Source organism: Marmota marmota, unplaced genomic scaffold (genome assembly GCF_001458135.2).
Source record: "Marmota marmota marmota unplaced genomic scaffold, marMar, whole genome shotgun sequence".
Classification (NCBI taxonomy): Eukaryota; Metazoa; Chordata; class Mammalia; order Rodentia; family Sciuridae; genus Marmota; species Marmota marmota.
The window spans coordinates 6668316-6685862 of NW_026000078.1; the positions used below are offsets into that span (position 1 = coordinate 6668316).

Consider the following 17547-nt stretch of genomic DNA (forward strand, 5'->3'; position numbering starts at 1 on the left):
TGAATAGGCTGGACTGAGGTTCAAAAGATTTGATGAGTAAGGGGCACTGCTTGGAGATGAGTGACTTGGACACATATAGAGTAGCTAACCCAGCAGTGACCGGCCACAGAAACCCAGGGAACAGGGGGTGAATGGAAGCAAAGAACCATAGATCAATCAAAAGGCCTATTAGGAAAGACTGGGTTTTTAAAAATTTTTTTATTTTAATTTGTTATATATGACAGAAGAATGCATTACAATTCATATTACACATATAGAGCACAATATTTCATGTCTCTGGTTGTATACAAAGTATATTCACACCCTCCGTGTCTTCACACATGTTCTTAGGGTAATGATGTCCATCTCATTCCACCATCTTTTTTACCCCCTTGACCCCTCCTTTCCCCTCCCTCTCCTTTGCCCTATCTAGAGTTCCTCTAATCTTCCCGTGCTCATTCTCCCAACCCCACTGTGAATCAGCCTCCTTATATCAGAGAAAATATTCGGCATTTAGTTTTTTGGGATTGGCTAACTTCACTTATCATTATATCCTCGAAACTTCATCCATTTACCTGCAAATGCCATGATTTTATTCTCTTTTATTGCTGAGTAATATTCCATTGTGTATATATGCCACATTTTCTTTATTCATTTATTTACTGAAGGGCATTTAGGTTGGTTCCATAGTTTAGCTACTGTGAATTGTGCTGCAATAAACATTGATGTGGCTGTGTCCCTGTAGTATGCTGTTTTTAAGTCCTTTGGGTAGAGACCGAGGAGTGGGATAGCTGGGTCAAATAGTGGTTCAATTCCCAGTTTTCCAAGGAATCTCCATACTGCTTTCCAGATTAGCTGCACCATTTTGCAGTCCCACCAGCAATGTATGAGTGTGCCTTTTCCCCTACATCCTCGCCAACACTTTTTGTTGTTTGTATGCTTAATAGCTGCCATTCAGACTGGAGTGAGATGAAATCTTAGAGTAGTTTTGATTTGCATTTCTCTAATTGCTAGAGATATTGAACATTTTTTCATATATTTGTTGATTGATTGTATATCACCTTCTGAGAAGTGTCTGTTAGGTTCCTTGGCCCATTTATTGATTGGGTTATTTGTTTTTCTGGTGCTTAGCTTTTTAAGTTCTTTATATACTCTAGAGATTAGTGCTCTATCGGATGTGTGAGGGGTAAAGATTTGCTCCCAAGATGTAGGCTCTCTAGTCTCCTCACAGATTGTTTCTTTTGCTGAGAAGAAACTTTTAATTTGAGTCCATCCCATTTATTGATTCTTGATTTTAATTTTTGTGCCAAAGGAGTCTTATTAAGGAAGTTGGGGCCTAATCCCACATGATGGAGATTAGGGCCTACTTTTTATTCTATTAGACGCAGGGTTTCTAGTTTTATTCCTAGGTTTTGATACATTTTGAGTTGAGTTTTGTACATGGTGAGAGATACGGGTTTAATTTCATTTTGTTGTATATGGACTTCCAGTTTTACCAGCACCATTTGTTGAAGAGGCTATCTTTTCTCCAATATAGGAAAACTATCCCATTTATAATAGCCTCAAAAAAAAAAAAAAAAACTTGGGAATCAACCTAACAAAAGAGGTGAAAGATCTCTACAATGAAAACTATAGAACACTAAAGAAAGAAATTACAGAAGACCTTAGAAGATGGAAAGATCTCTCTTGTTCTCAGATAGGCAGAATTAATATTGTCAAAATGACCATACTACCAAAAGCATTATACAAATTTAATGTAATTCCAATCAAAATCCCAATGACATTCCTCATAGAAATAGAAAAAGCAGTCATGAAATTCATCTGGAAAAATAAGAGACCCAGAATATCTAAAGCAATCCTTAGCAGGAAGAGTGAATCTTGAGGCATCACTATACAAGATCTTAAACTATATACTACAGAGCAATAGTAACAAGAACAGCATGATTATTGGCACCAAAATAGACCGGTAGACCAATGGTACAGAAGAGAGGACACAGAGATTAACCCACATAAAAAGACTGTTATTTTAATCAGCTTTTGCATTTGTGACCAAAAACAAAAAAAACTGACAAATACAACTTAAAGGAAGAAAATTAATTTGGCACTATGATCTCAGAGGTCTATAGACAGCTGACTCCATTGCTCTGGTCCCACGGTAAAGCAAACATTACCATGGAAGGGCATGGTGGAGGGAAACAGCTCAGGACATGGCAACCTGGAAGCAGAGAGAGTTCCATTCACCAGCAACAAAATGTAAATGTGAAAGGCACAGCCCTAATGACCTGTCTCCCCCAACCATACCCCATCTACCCACAGTTACCACCCCTATCAGAGGATTAATCTACTGGGGACACTCATATCTAAATCAAAACAACTGGTTAAAAAAACAAAACTCTAGAAGATAAAACCTCATAATATGACCCATGCAGAGCAAGCAGCATATCCAATGGCTACCAAAGTATTAGAGTTGAGGATCTTAGCTTAGTCTCAGAGAACAAGCCTGCATGGTAATTTGGGGAGTGGGGTAGATGGAGAATCTGCCTTTCACCCTCTGTGCCTTTTTAATGGGGAATACATGAAGAATTCATTGTTTCTGATCCTTGGAGTAAAACAGCCTAGATGGAATCTAAACCCAACATACATATTTAGGGTAAGGTCTTGATGGATCTAAACTTTAAATGTGCTCCCTACCCACCAACAAGCACAGCTGGAACCACCCACCAAGTAGGATAGACCCTGCCTCTCTGGATAGGCTCACATGGGCATTTCTCTCCTGCTTAGCCCAACCCCACATTTCCCCTCCTTCTCCATCTTCTTTGCCTCTCTTTCTATGCTGCTGTCTTTACAATAGAACAAACCCAAGAAGAAGTATAAAAAGGTGCTTGAAACAGTAAAGAAAATCCAGGTTATTGTGGATTAAATGCTCAGGAATGACTTATTCCTTCCAAAGCCTAGGAAATACAGAAGTTGCTTGACAAATCATCACTGAGGAAAATTCTTTGAGAATCTCCTGTTATGTGCCAGGAAAAAAAAAAAAAGTATAGATACTTAGGATTTAAAGATAAAAGAGGTGCCTAAGGATACAAAGATAAAAGAGGTGTCTTCCATTTCCATGGAAAAAGGTTGCTAGTTGACCCCCACTGTGACAAACGCCATGCTGGTCAGCAGTGTGGACAACAATGGCCTGCTCTCATAGTTGAGAAGACAAGAAATACACATGGAGAAATATTTGTTATAGTTTTAGAAGAGTTAAATGTTTAACATTTACCAAAGGACTTCCTGTGTGGTAGACATTGTTCTTATTTGAGTTATATGCATTCACTTATTTAATCTGCTGAACAGTCTCTCAGATGGACACTGGGTATTAAATTATGTGTTTTGTGAATGAAAAAAAGGCAAGTTGAATGATACCCACAGGGTCATCCAGCTAGTATTTAGTAGAACTAAAGCTTAAATCCAGGCTGATCAAACTATATCTACATTTTTATCAATGTGTCCATATCTATACTATCTGCTATAAGGCTTCAAAGACAGGAAGGCATCTGCAGGCTCAGATGGTCAGAGAAGCCACCATAGTAGGGGTTGCCTCTGACTGGACCTTAAGGATGGGTAGGAAGTTTAGGGATGGAGACCTCAGGTGCAGAGTCACTCAGGTGCAAGCAGGTGATAGTGAACACACAGGAAGGCAGTATGGAGAGTGGTTTGGAGCAGTAAGAGAGATGTCAATTTTAGTCCTGCCTCTGCTGTTCAGCCACTGAGAGGTTTGAGCAAGATCCACAGATCTCTCATAAGATGGAAATAATAATAACACCTCTTATATCAGGTCATTGGAAACATTCAGGAAGATGACATAGTAAAATTTCTGGCCTTTTAATTACATAATGTGTGTGAGTACATGGACATTAGCCAGCAAAAGAAAGTTTATATTGTGGAGTAAAAGCAGATGATGAGGAGATTCCAATCACATTGCTGGGGATCCTGACTACAGGATTATCCAATTAGCAGTGGGGAGCCGCTGAAGGTTTCAAGTGAGAGAATGAGTGAGAAGTATCGTGAAAACACTTTTTGAGGAAATTCAGTCTGGCTATAGCACTTTTGTGCAATTTAATTTAGGGTCGAAAGAACAGACACAGTTGGGAAGCTATTTTAGAAGCAGAAAGGAAGCCATGGATATGGAATATGTGACTTTTTCTATATAATTCGTTTATTCATTCACTCAAAAATACTCAGATATTCATTGAGTACAGTCTGTTACCCAGAGCTGTTCTAGGCACTGCATGGCAAAGAATGGAAGAGTCGAAATCCTTATCTTCATGGAGTTTATATTCTATAGTTCCTCACTGATATCAAAGTACATAGATTCAAGAAATAAGAATGAAAAATGTGAGGTAAGTGAAAATTAGAAGATATGTGGAAAGCACCTTCAGTGATTACTCTTTCTCAAGTCCACCCAAATCTGATCCATCCCTACTTTACCCTAACCTGCATCAAAGAGCAGTTGTAACATGTTATTACAGTCTCCCAATTGTATCCAAACAAGCTTGTGGTGTTTTTTCCTTCTCATGTCTGAATCTGAAAATCCCCAAAGATACAACTTCCACACATTTCTTGCCAGACTCTGCTTGGGGTCCAGGTAACTCACCTGTCTCCAGAGACACATCAGCCTTCCTCTTCCTAGGAAGAGCCTTAAAAGGTCCTTCTAAATACCTGAAATGACTTCATTGCCTCTTTTCAGGTCATACATTGAGTGGACTTGTTCTCTTTCTAACATCTTTTTCTTAATCAATTGAAAAAGGATTCCTCTGGGTGTTAGAGAAGGAATATGTACCTCTTCCTTCCATCTCATGTTTGAAGTTCAGGTTTAGTAAAAGTTATGCTGCAGAATTATTTAACATTACTCTAAAGCTTGCCTTAATAGCCTTGTCTTCAACTTTTTCTTTAATAAGGGCTTTTGTCTGTTTTTCCTCTTCATTAAAAAAAAGGAACAATCTTCTTTCCAACAGGTAAGCAATGTTTTATTCATTGAAGGATTTGTAGGAGTGAAAGATTTTTTTCTCAAATTGACAAATATTTTTTAAGTACCAAGAAAGATAGAAATCATTAATGATAAGAGTGAACTAGAAGACACAAGAGTATACACTCTATGAAATTACATTATCTAAAGAGACATAAATAATGAACTTTAATAATAAATACTATTTCTGTGATTCTTCCAGTTTATCTTTCTTACTATAGAATTTGGGATGGTGCCTAATACTTACAAAGCATGAAATAATAATTATTGAATTGAATGATCTTTCCTGTTCACATTGCCCCTGCAAAATGGCCTCTTTTACAGATTTTTTTTAAAAAAGGAAATTCATAAATAACAGATTGCAGAGCCCCCCTGTGATGATATGGGTATTCAAACCCAGGGTTTTGAACACCACCACCATAAACTATTAAGTATTAAACTTCAAAGCTCAAATTTTGAGTGTCTCAGGAGTTTGTATATGAGAAAAGGCTGTGAGTTGTAATGGTCAGTACTGGCTTTATTGAAAAGGTCTGCTTATGACTCATCTATAATTGCAAACTCTTTGTCCTTTCTCCACCTCGCTAACATATTTTAGAAAATTTAAATATTTGGTTCCCAGCATGGTAGCAAATACATTTTTGAAAATTAGCAGTCATTTTTACTCAGATCCAGGCATCCCTAAATGACTCCTGTCATCATTATGCTCATTCTCTTGATTCTGTAATGTTGTTTTCCTCACCTTGAATTTATTGACACCAATTCATTCTGCCTTGACATTGGCATTAACAGGGAAATGGCTTTGTTTCATCCTGACATTATAAAATCACCTCCCAAGACTTGATTTGACATTGTCAGGAGGTAGTTATGGTGACAGCAAGGCCACAGCAGACGAGAGTGAATTACAGTGATTCCCAAGGAAAAAAAAAATCATTAAGAAAAGTTACTGCTGTGTGATTTCAGTAGCTATTTTTCATATTTAAATATCCCTGCTGTTTAAAAATCCTAAGAGGGCTTAGACCATATTTAGAATACTCCTGCCAAATATATATAGGAAAAATTAAGTCTCTAAGGAGACATTTGGCTATAGGTTGACAAACAGGAACCTCAAATTATATTTTAGCTTTACAAAGTGCTCAAAGGCATGGAAATTCTGTCTTTTTAAAAAAATCACACGTTAGAATTAATGACACAATTATCTCCTTTCAGCCAAAGACACTTGCATTTCTTAATGCTGGATATCAAAGGCCAGTGGTATTGCTCTGCCTCCCAGCCAGAATGTGGGGTGTTTTACAAATTTGTCTTCAGCGCAGTATGGGGCTGTATAGACTGTCTTTCACAATTCCATCTTTTCAAAGGACACCAAATCCTCTTGCTTGTATTTTTCTATGTCCCTATAATGATCTTTCTTTTCCCTCCCACCCTCACGTGGAACAGCTCCATCTGGACTTTTCTTTAGCCTGTGTTTTACAGTTAACTTATCATTTCCCAATTTAGTAAAAAAGAAAAAGTCACTGAGTTCCTTGAGGGCCTCAGATCCATGTCTTTTTCACCTTCGTTTACTCACAATGCCCAGATTATGACAAGATGAATAAATTTCACTTAATAAATAATGAAAGGATTGCTTCTGATCTGTCATCTCAAAACAGTTGTCATTCTTGCTACTTCCCCTCACCTCCATTGCTTCCCCAAGTGTATATTAGATCTTTGAAGGAAAAAAAAAAAAAAACCTTACTGCACGTCCCCATTCTCTTCCTATTATCGTTTTCCCTTTAAAAAAGTATGGAAACCTAAGACAACTCATACTGCCGCCATCGAAGTTTCTCCTTGTGCTCCTAGTGAACTTCCTCTCACATTCTCTGCCAGTGTTTCATTACCACTTCAAGATGCTACCTATGGTCAGCAGATGGCTATATCTCCTACTTCCCAGTGTTAAAAATGAGGTCATCGAGGAAAAATTCCTTCCACTGCCTACTCTCCAACCTAATAGCTTTATATCTAAGAGGTTTATATCTCTGTCCACTGTCCTCCCTATCTATCTATCTGGTTAGCTGTCTAACTAGCTATCTATTTATGAATAATACATGTGTGTCAACCATTCAGAAAGAGAGGGGGAAAAAAAGACAAATGTCATTTTATTTGTGTAATAAATATTTACTGAGCATCTATTCAGTGCTGAAGACAGGACTGCATACTAGTGATATAAATAACCACAATGAGTAGGTTATAGATAAGGTACAGACATATATAAGGATAGCAGATTGGAATCTCAATTTGCTTGAAATAAGTTTTCTACTGGAAAAGTCATCACTTTTCCATCATTTTCTACTGGAAAAGTCATCATCAGAGGTTAAAATACACACTAAGTTTGCATCAGCCTGCACTAGTTATCAATAAAATGGCCACCAATAAGCAGATCCCTTTAGCTCAGAAAATTCTGCTAGTTCCGTGGCAGTAAAGTTCATGGCATTGAAGTCTCTGGCATTTTAAGGAAGTAGTGTCTATGACCCTTGTATGATTATGAGATCATGTAAGAACCCATGCCTTCCCTGAGATGATGATTTTGGATATTTAAGACAATTGGTAGCTTTATTAGAAATACATGTTAATGAAACAAATACTGATATTTGGCAAAATATGATGGCACAATTCATTTCTGTAATGAACTGCCTTTATCATTTCAGTAAAAGATATTATTTTTTTCCAGAAACAGTAATTATTTTTATTTTAATATCTTCAAAGGACTATATATTTATTCTAGGTTATTTGGAAAAAGGAAAATGTATATAGACAAAAAATTTAAAATTCCTAAAATTAACTGCATTTTTGCCAGCTAGAGGTAAACACTGGTCACAATTTATCCCAGTATTTTTGGTTACAATTTATCCCAGTATTTTTGCTAAAGCTTACATGCTGTTAGGTATTTGTAGAGGTACATATCTGTACTTATAGGGATAAATATAACTGCTTCTCCTGACATAATGTCATGTACTTGGAAATGATGGTCTGTATTTAGATGTGTGCTGCCATTGTGTGTGAATATGCCTCCCATGACCACCATCTTTCACCTTGAGCTAAGAGGAAAAGTTACTTGCACCTTTTAATTAAACTAGACAAGTGCATTTTCTGATACCTGATGAGAAAATCTGTGATTTCTCAGCACTGTTTTTTATGAGCATCTTGCCTGTGTCTGTGTCTGAAGGTGTTAACCTAAATAGGATTTCAATACATCATTAATGATCACTTTGGGAAAGGTGCCCAGCCTTCGGCTTGTAGGATTCTCAGTGAATTAATTCTTTCTCAACATCAGCAGAGGCTTTATTCAGGTTGCTAAGACAAAACATTTAGGTGTGCTTGGTAGTGTCTCTTGCCCCTCTCTAGAGTCACCTGTCACCTCTCTCACGCCTGCTCAGACACATGGGCTCCTTCAAAATGAATGGGTCTTTTTTATAATGTTGTAAGCACTGTTTCCTTTGGTTGGACAAGAGATAGTATTACCCCCATGATAGGAGCTTTGATATTAGATAAGTAAGAATACAGTGGCTGCTCCCTAGGTCAGAACCTGTTGCACTTGATTATGTAGACATGCCTGACCACTCAGCTGACAACTTCTACACTATTCCTTACAGCCCTTCAGCTCTGCTCCTTTGCTTTGTTACATTGAAATACAAGTAAGCTGAATGCTGTCACATGGGAGTCATGCCACCACTACCACTGTCCCCAGAAGGATACAGATGAAGACAGGAGCATAAGATGGGAGCAGGAAATCATGGATGTCTCATGTGAGGCCTGCAGGTTTTAGTCTACTGTTTGCATATGCACCTCCCTTTCCTTCCCCTTCAACACTACAGAGTTGAAGGGCCAGCTAAGGGGCAGAGGAAGCAAGAAGGTATATGATTTCTGGCTCAGCCCATCCCTATTATCATTCTAGAAATGAACCTTATGTGTGTACTCTTGAGTGATACAGGAGAATGCACATTGATGGAGAGGATAAAAGTCACTTCCGAGAAAATGGGCACTGCTACTCCATGGTAACCTTGAAAGGCTCTGTGGTGTACACATCAGTTGTATGCAAGTAAACTTTTAGCCAGACTCTCTGAAGATTCATAACAACAGAACATACACGGAGATGCCTTCTAAGGAGGATTTTCGCTTCTTTTCTAGCTTGGATTGGATAGTTAGTGAGAAATTCTTTATTCTGTACTCTTCCAACTCAAGAGCTTCTAGCAAGCATTAGGGATGACTAAAGAAGGAACTGAACATTAACAAAGAGTACTTAGGTTGTGATTTATATATTTTTTACAGCACCTCCCCATAATTCATCTATTTACTGGATAAACAAAACAAGTGCTATTGTCTCTGCTTCCGAAAGGGGCACAAAGTGGTTAAGTGATTTTCCCAAGTATGCCCAACCCATTAGCCAATAAAGACTGAACTTGAATACAAGATCTTCCCCTAATTCTCTTTATACCACCTCATGCTTTAGTGCAGGTGAGGGGAAAGTTATCCTGTTCCATGGGGTACAAGATAAGACAAACGGGCAAAAGAGATTATCAAAAAAAGAGTCATCCAAGTTGTCACCAAATAATAGAAGGAAAGTCTTGTAATTCACATCTTGACAATATTACAAAACTTTAAAAGTCATTATGTTTGATCAAAAAATGGGAGGAATTTCTAATTCTTTGACTCTATAAAGATAGGCTTTCTATTAACACTATGCATCAAATAATAAGCTTCAAGAGAACTTTAGAAATACCTACTCTAAACCTTTTCTCTACTGTCATAGTTGGCACCAGATTACAAACTCCGTATGTGCAGTTACATTGCTGGTTTGACTCATCACTATATGCTCATCTTATAGAATAGTGCCTGGTTAGATGACAGATGGATGGATGGATGGATGGATGGATGGATGCATGGATGTCATTAAATAGTTTATTATATGCCCAGGTCTCACAGTGAATTGATGACCAATCAGAACTAGAATTCATGTTTCATGGCTCTTAACTAATATTTTTTCCACTCCACCATCCCACCTGTCATAGCCAGACATAAGTGAGAAAAAGAAGGGAGAAAGCATTTAGTGTACCTAGAATTCCCCCCAAAAAAAGACCATTATATTACATTCTGTAAAGTTTCTTCCATACCCCAGGATCTAACCTGTGTGTTCCATTTTATATATCACCCCTCACAACTTAGTAAAACAGCCACAAAGACTATATAAATGGGTCATAATTTATCTCCTGCCACCAGTTCTCAAATGCCTAAATCAGACCTGAATGTAGCACACAAACCTTTGTTATTACCCTGCTTGGTAGAGTTATTCACTTTTTGACATTTCTTTGCAAAGGACGGGAACAATTTGGAACATCTTTCCCTCAGCAATCCTGGGCTTGTTTCAGGTGGTGAAGGTAGAGGTCACTTATTAATACAACCATCAAGGAAAGCTGTCATGGTAACACATCACATTGATTCCTTGACGTGTAGGAGACAAAGCCAAAAAGAGAAACTTTCAAGTCTATAAATACAGACCCAGCATTGCTCAAGCATAGCAGCTCACTGACAGGGCAAACCTAAATGCATAGCTTTGAACAAAATACAAATAGAGAAAAGAAAACTTCCCTTTGGTAATGCATGGATCATAGTGACCATCTGGGAATAAGTGACCCTTAGGTTGTAAAGAAAAAAAAGAAAGAAAGAATAGAACAAGTAGCAACACTAAGTCCTAGCTGGTGCTCTCTTTGAACATATTGGGTCCATCTATAGGTCTGTTTTTTTCCAAATCTTCTAGAAAGGACTAATATGGGGAGGAGGAAGCAAGGTCTTTTAATTTAACTTCTGAAAATAAATTTCAATTTTGGAAGAGCAAATGTGTGTGACAATAAAGAAACACACAAAAAAAATCCAAATTAAAGAATAATTTAGCAACATTACTAAGACTCTCCTCATCCAAGATACTATAAAAAATAAATAGAAATAAAAGAGGAAAAAATGATGCTTATTTCTATTCTTTCTCTAAGGAAATTCTGAGTGTTTCTATGAACTCATGGCAACTGTGAGAACTAATGTATCTGCTATTGTGACTTGCTAACTGAAGCTGTGATCAGAGATATTATAGTACCTTGCTGATCAGTCTTTCCACCAGGACTCCACCCTTCATTTTTGGCGCCATAACTGCTTAAGTATAGCATTAATACTATAACTTCATCTATCAAAGGCTACAGCTTATCAGGGACCCTCTATGTGAGAGCATTTCTAATATTGCAAATCGTGGGGGGGGGGTTAGGCTATATGGTGTGATATTGGATACACCATAAATAAATGTTTTGTATAGATAGAAAAAGGAATCCTTTAGCAGGTAGTTAAGCTACTACCAGAAAAGTATTACCTTTTACTCTAAGTGTCATATTTTACCATAACAAAAAAATTGTATCTTGCAAATTACTATTTGCATCCAATATTGGACCAAGTATTGTATAAGGGATTTAAAATGAACCTCCCTCTTTACAGAGAGAAGACAATCATAGACTGTCAATAACAATAAAGAGAGACTTTGGATAAGCCTAAAATAAATCTCATAAAATAATTGCACCTTTTCCTGTTTTACACTAACCTACATAGAAGAGCATCAAGTAAAGAGTTATGAATTAAATTTTTGTGTTGGGTATAGAGTCCCAGTTGGATCTTCAATATACATCTGCATGCAGGATGAAATGGAGATGATTCTCAGATTGCAAATTGGTGTTTATCCTTATGCCAGCTCTATCAACTGGTAGTTGATGCCTGGGACTTTATGTTGAGGAGAATTCTGAATATAAGTACAAAGGAGTGCCATGATTAAATACATATATTTCTGTCTTGGTTCATTCTGTGTTGTTATAACATAATATCACAGATTGAGTAATTTATAATGAATAAGTGTTTATAGGTTCAAAGTTCTGGAGGCTGGAAAGACCAAGGTCAAAGGGCCAGCAGCTGGAGAAGGCCTTCTTACTATGTCAAAACATGGTGGAAAGAGAATGCTGGAAGCACAGAGACAGAGAGTACAAGAGAGATTCTTCCCTCTTGCAAACCCATTCTCATGATGCTGGCTTCTATTCATTCATGAGGATACCTCTTAAAGGTCCCACTGCTTAATACTATTAAAACTATAACTAAATTTCATCATGAGTTTTGGAGGAGACAAACAGTTAAGCCATAACAATTTCTGGTGTATGGGGGCTGGGGTGAGAGGAAAGTACAGTATAGATGGTCAACATAATTGCCATCCCCATCCTGGTTTTATTTTCTGCATGAGCTGATCTGTATTTGGAACTTTGTCATAATGTGATAGAATTCTGGAAGGTGTAACATTTAATGTTATCAGCAAAGACCTCTGCATCCGTCACTGTCTTGCTTGCTCTACTTAATGGCTTAGATGCTGATATTCTTCCATTTTTGGCTGCAGTCCTCATTTACTTGGTCTATAGTCTCCCAGCATGAAGTCTTCTACTTCTTTTGAGGTTTTGTAACAATGACTACTACCTCCCCTGCTCCACATCTGTATCTCCAGGATGAACAATTTCCTGAACCATTAAGGAGTTTTTGCAACTAATAGCAAAACACCTGCAGAAGAACCTAGGCCCCTCAAAGTCAATAGGTCCCAAAAAAGTTCTTTTCTTCTCAAACCAAACTCTTCCTCCTATCTATCTTCTTTCTTAATAAATTTCTTTATGAAACATCCACATGCTTAAAACAAGAGTCATAAGTTATCTCTAAATCTGTTCCTTTTTTCCTTTCCCAATTGCTCTAACCTACCCCATTCCATTTTGCTGAAAGTTTCCTTACCTCCAGTCTGTTCTCTTCTGGTCTAGCCTCTCCTTTTTCCATTTAGACCCTGTTCATGCCTCTTGACAGCTCTCCATTGCCTATTATCTAAACTCTGCAGTGTTATACATAAAATGTTCAGAACATTTTATGGGTGCAACCTGTTACTCCCATCTCCATTTTCCCTATACATTCAGCATTCTAGCTATAATGCAATCATGGTTCACTAATATGTTCCACATATCTCTCAGTCAGGCTCCCATTAGAAAACTGAAACCATGCTAGGTATTTCAACAGAGGAAATTTATTAAAGGAAATGGGTAGAAAAGTGTCTGAGGATCTAAAAATGAAAATAGGACATCTAAAGTAACTTTGAGACAGTAACTGCTCACCCAGGCAGAGAATTTCACTCTGGGTTGAGGGATTACAGGAAGGAGGATGGGGTTTTCAAAAAGTAAAGGTTTGGACAAGAGACATCATAAATGTGGGTACTGCACCTCTGGGGAGGGATAATATCTGGCTGCTGCCTGTTCCTTTGAAATGCTGAGCAGAGGCCCCGTTGAGACTGGGGCTCAAGCCTCTGGGAAAGGGTTGCTGTTAAGCTGGTCCCAGAATTTTCAAGAGTGAAATGAAACCATTTCTGAATATAACTGAGCACCGGAACCAAATGCTGCTGTGGTCATGAAGGGCCATTGCTGGGGCAGTACTTGTTAGCAAGAGCTATCAAATAGGATCAAGGAAATGTCCTCATTCCTCCTTCCTTCTATGTTCCCTCTAATGCCCCTTATTGGTGGAATCCAGCAGACACCTATAGGGTGCTGGTTTCAACATCAGAAGGGTGGATTTACAATTCAGAGACTACTGATTAACACCCATTAAAGCACTTTGACATCTCCTTGCCTTTACTCATACAATATCCCCATCCATATGCTCTTTCTACCTGTATCCGCCTGATGCACATCTTTATTCAAATATATTTTTTATATAATCTTCCCTAATCTCTCCCAAAGCAATTATTTATACCATCATTGGAGTTCCCCTAGAAGTTTGCAAGCACTTCCTTTGAATTCTTTTTTTATCACATCATAATATCTCTGTTTATGTTTGTTTATTTTCCACCAAACAGTGAGCTCCTTTAGGGCAATTAGAATTACAACCATAAAATTTAGCAGGATGGATGGCACAAAATAGACATTGGTTGAGCTGGATGGAACTGATAAAGGCATTTTAATGAAGCTAATATTAGGCCATTTCTTATATATATTTTATCCTCCCAACCAAGGTGATTTCCCTAAAAGCAGAGATCATGCTTTGTATTTCTTCTATTTTCTTCATGATATTTAGTACAGGTTTTAAATGCTGAGGAAGAGCTCAGTGATATTTAACCACTGATTTTATGTATTAACCAACACAATTTTGGTACAAAATGACATGAAGATGGAGCAGAGGGTTAAAAAATCCAGGTAAGAGATGTAGTTAGGTTAGGTTTAAATGTGCTTCTAGTGTGTGATTTCAACACAGAAGCTGTGCGTACAGTAAAGCTCTGCGTGTATTGAACTTTAAGACGAACATTCAATCAAGAAATGAAATGTTTTATAGTAAATTCTAAAGTAATAAAATATATTCTATGTTTCATTTTATTTATTTATTTTTGGACTGGGAATGTAGTTCAGTAGTAAAGTTCTTAACACTTGCCTAACAAGTGTGAGACCCTGGGTTTGATACCCAGTATCACAGGGGAGAAAAATTCTATTTATATGCTATAGAAAATATATTACCCAAATCTATGAGATGATTAATCCTGGGCTACATCTGTTCCTCCAATATTTATCAAATTTCTCCCAACCATCAAAATCAACTAGTAAATGTAGGGAAGGTATTGCATTTTGACTTAATCACCAGCTTCTCAAAAAAAGAGAAAAAAGTAAACCTCTGCTCAACAACTAATTTACATTCAATTCCAAGAAGAAGAAAAATTGCTTTTTTAAAAAAAGAGGAGTGATATTTAATTAACTATTGATTTGTTCTCAATTATTCAAGGCAAGCAATTATCGATATTGATGGAGCAGATATTTTCCTACATCAAGTACCCAAATGAAAGGAAGTATCCCATTCAGCAATCTGCTGCCCAGAACAAGAGCACTGAGAATCTTTAAAGGGAAACAGTTATTTGCATCTGTTTATTCCATGTTGCCCCAATTAAGTAGATAGTTCTTGAAGTGTAAGCAAAACAAAATCCTGAAACCCTATGTATGCTTTCCAGATTAATAACATCCAAAAAAAACAATGACTTTTGTCAGTTTTGTCCATGGGGCTAACCACACCATACATGGAGACTTTGCTTCACAGCTACAGATCTTGACATTTATAACTACGATTCTTAAAACATTATAATTTGGGTCTAATATTTATTATTTCTAAGCCAGACAATGAGAGGTAGCCTATATGGTCAAAAGAACCCATGGGTCACTGCTGTTTTTTTTTTTTTGTATCGTTCAAGAATTTAATAGCCTTTAACAGTCAGTCACTCTTGAAATTTACAAATAGTAAGTGTGGATACATTTGAAAGTTTTACCTATTATTATGCAACTCTCTTAGAGGTCACAAAGAAGCTGTTGAAGAAGGGAATCAAATAGGGTCCTATTGAGGGCACTTTGTTTTTAGCTCTGTGGTTACCCACTGCCACCTTTTGTCAGTTCATTTGCACACAGAACATTAGCATGTCTGTAAGAAGCTTCTTTTGAAGGTGACAGAACTATTGAACATGATTAATGGACAATGTGACATCCGCTATTGAGTTATTACTTAAAGGGTTGAGATTACCTTTAAAAACCAGTCTTCAAAAAAGAAAAAAAAATAAGAAAGAAAACCCAGTTTGCACTCAATAGCAACATTAGATCAGTGTGTGTGTGTATGTGTGTGTGTGTGTGTGTGTTCACACGCATGTGTGTATAGTTAACTCATGTGGCATCTCTGGGGAAATTTGACCATGACAGTTTGTTAAATGAAAAAAGAATGTTATAATTTATAAAAAGCTGCTTTTTCTGCTCTGCTCCCACCTGCCCCTCACCCCTCAGTCCAGAGTGGTCTATATGTTAAGTGCTTAAGCAGCATTTGTTGCTGGGAAGTGTTCTTGGCTCTTTTATTCGTTGTTGTTGTGTTAATTTCCCTGGGTTCTATTTAACATTCTGCTAAATCAGTGAAACCTTGATTATCTAAAGGAATATGAGACATAGGATTAATGAGAATAACTAGAGCTTTCAAGATATAAGAAATTATTAGAGGTAAAGTTACATGACAAAGACTGTGAATGAATTTTAGTATCAAAAAGCTTGGCTGGTTTTATTCACTGATTCTATTAATTGATGGATGAAATGAAATTTTGGTAATCAGGGTTTCACCATTGCATTTATTACTATTCCCAGAAAACAAGGTAACCTTGGGCTCCACTTCCCATATTTACAAGGTGATAAAAATCCTAATAGGCTGTCAGGGACAAAAGTGACTGCTCTTCCTCACACCCCTCCCATGAAACAAGCTTTCCCTCTTCCCATCTGGCTGCTGCTTGCCTGGAGCATGTACTTTCACTACATCCCCAACCCTCATCCCCATGCTTCCCCTGGGCTCTGTCTGCATGTGCAGCTGCTGGAATAAGAAGTGGGGAGAATGGCCCACTCCCCAGAGGTTCTTGGTCACTTTAGCAATACTGCTTTGCATTCTAAATACCACTCATCTGGCTTCAAAGCTGTGCATTCTTGTATCCAGCACTTGTCCTTTAAAAACCCAGGAGGTCACAACAGGTCCCAGTTCCATGAAGAGAAGATAACTGCCAAACCAGGAGCATTGTATTGTTTTGCATTCAAAAGCCTGAAATGGACAATGGTAATATCCAAGATTGCAGCAAAAATCTATATGAAAAGGACTAATATGATAAAAACAAAGGCAGCAAACTACATTTGTTTGGAAAATTGGAGTCACATGCTTAGTTTGTGAAGGAGGGGGGAGCACAAGATCGATGGAGTTTTTTTTTTTGTGTGTGTGTGTGTGTGTTTTTTTTCTTTTTAAAGCTGAAAACATGATGTACCAGATGAACTTAAATTGATTCTGCCTCTCTCCCCGCACCTCCCCCCACCCTCCCCCTCATTCTGCAGCGAATGTCTGCGACAACGAGCTCCTGCACTGCCAGAACGGGGGGACGTGCCACAACAACGTGCGCTGCCTGTGCCCGGCTGCATACACTGGCATCCTCTGCGAGAAGCTGCGGTGTGAAGAGGCGGGCAGCTGCGGCTCCGACTCCAGCCAGGGGGCGCCCCCGCAGGGTTCCCTAGCGCTGCTGCTGCTACTGCTGCTGACCACGCTGCTGGGAACAGCCAGCCCCCTGCTGTTCTAGATGTCGCATCCAGCCATCGGACAGGCCTGTGCCCTGGGGAAGCAAACACAACCCAAGCATTTGCTACTAACATAGGAAACATAAACACACCCCCCACTCAAAACACAGCGTACAAACTAAGAAGGCCTAACTGAACTAAGCCATATTTCTCAGACGTGGACAGCACATCGGAGTCAAGACTGTTAATTTCTGACTCCAGAGGAGTTGGCAGCTGTTGATATTATCACTGCAAATCACATCGCCAGCTGCAAAGCTTACTGCGGATTGGAAAGGCTGTGACAGCCCACCCCCCCCCCCCCCAAACAGGAAAGACAAAAAAACAAAATCAAAAAACATTTGCCTAACTCTAACGTGGATGCGC

At 38.2% G+C, this 17547-nt stretch overlaps 1 protein-coding gene across 5 annotated transcripts in view; it reads left to right on the forward strand.

Annotated features, from left to right (window-relative positions):
* The window catches only part of Ntng1 (netrin G1), a 332898-nt gene extending 315413 nt beyond the window's left edge, over positions 1 to 17485 (forward strand). For all 5 annotated transcript variants that reach the window (XM_048814630.1, XM_048814632.1, XM_048814628.1 and 2 more), the window contains one exon: positions 16948 to 17485. In XM_048814630.1, the coding sequence (XP_048670587.1) occupies positions 16948 to 17186 (239 nt within the window). In that variant the 3' untranslated portion in view covers positions 17187 to 17485. The remainder of the gene's footprint in view (positions 1 to 16947) is intronic.
* Positions 17486 to 17547: the final 62 nt, after the last annotated feature.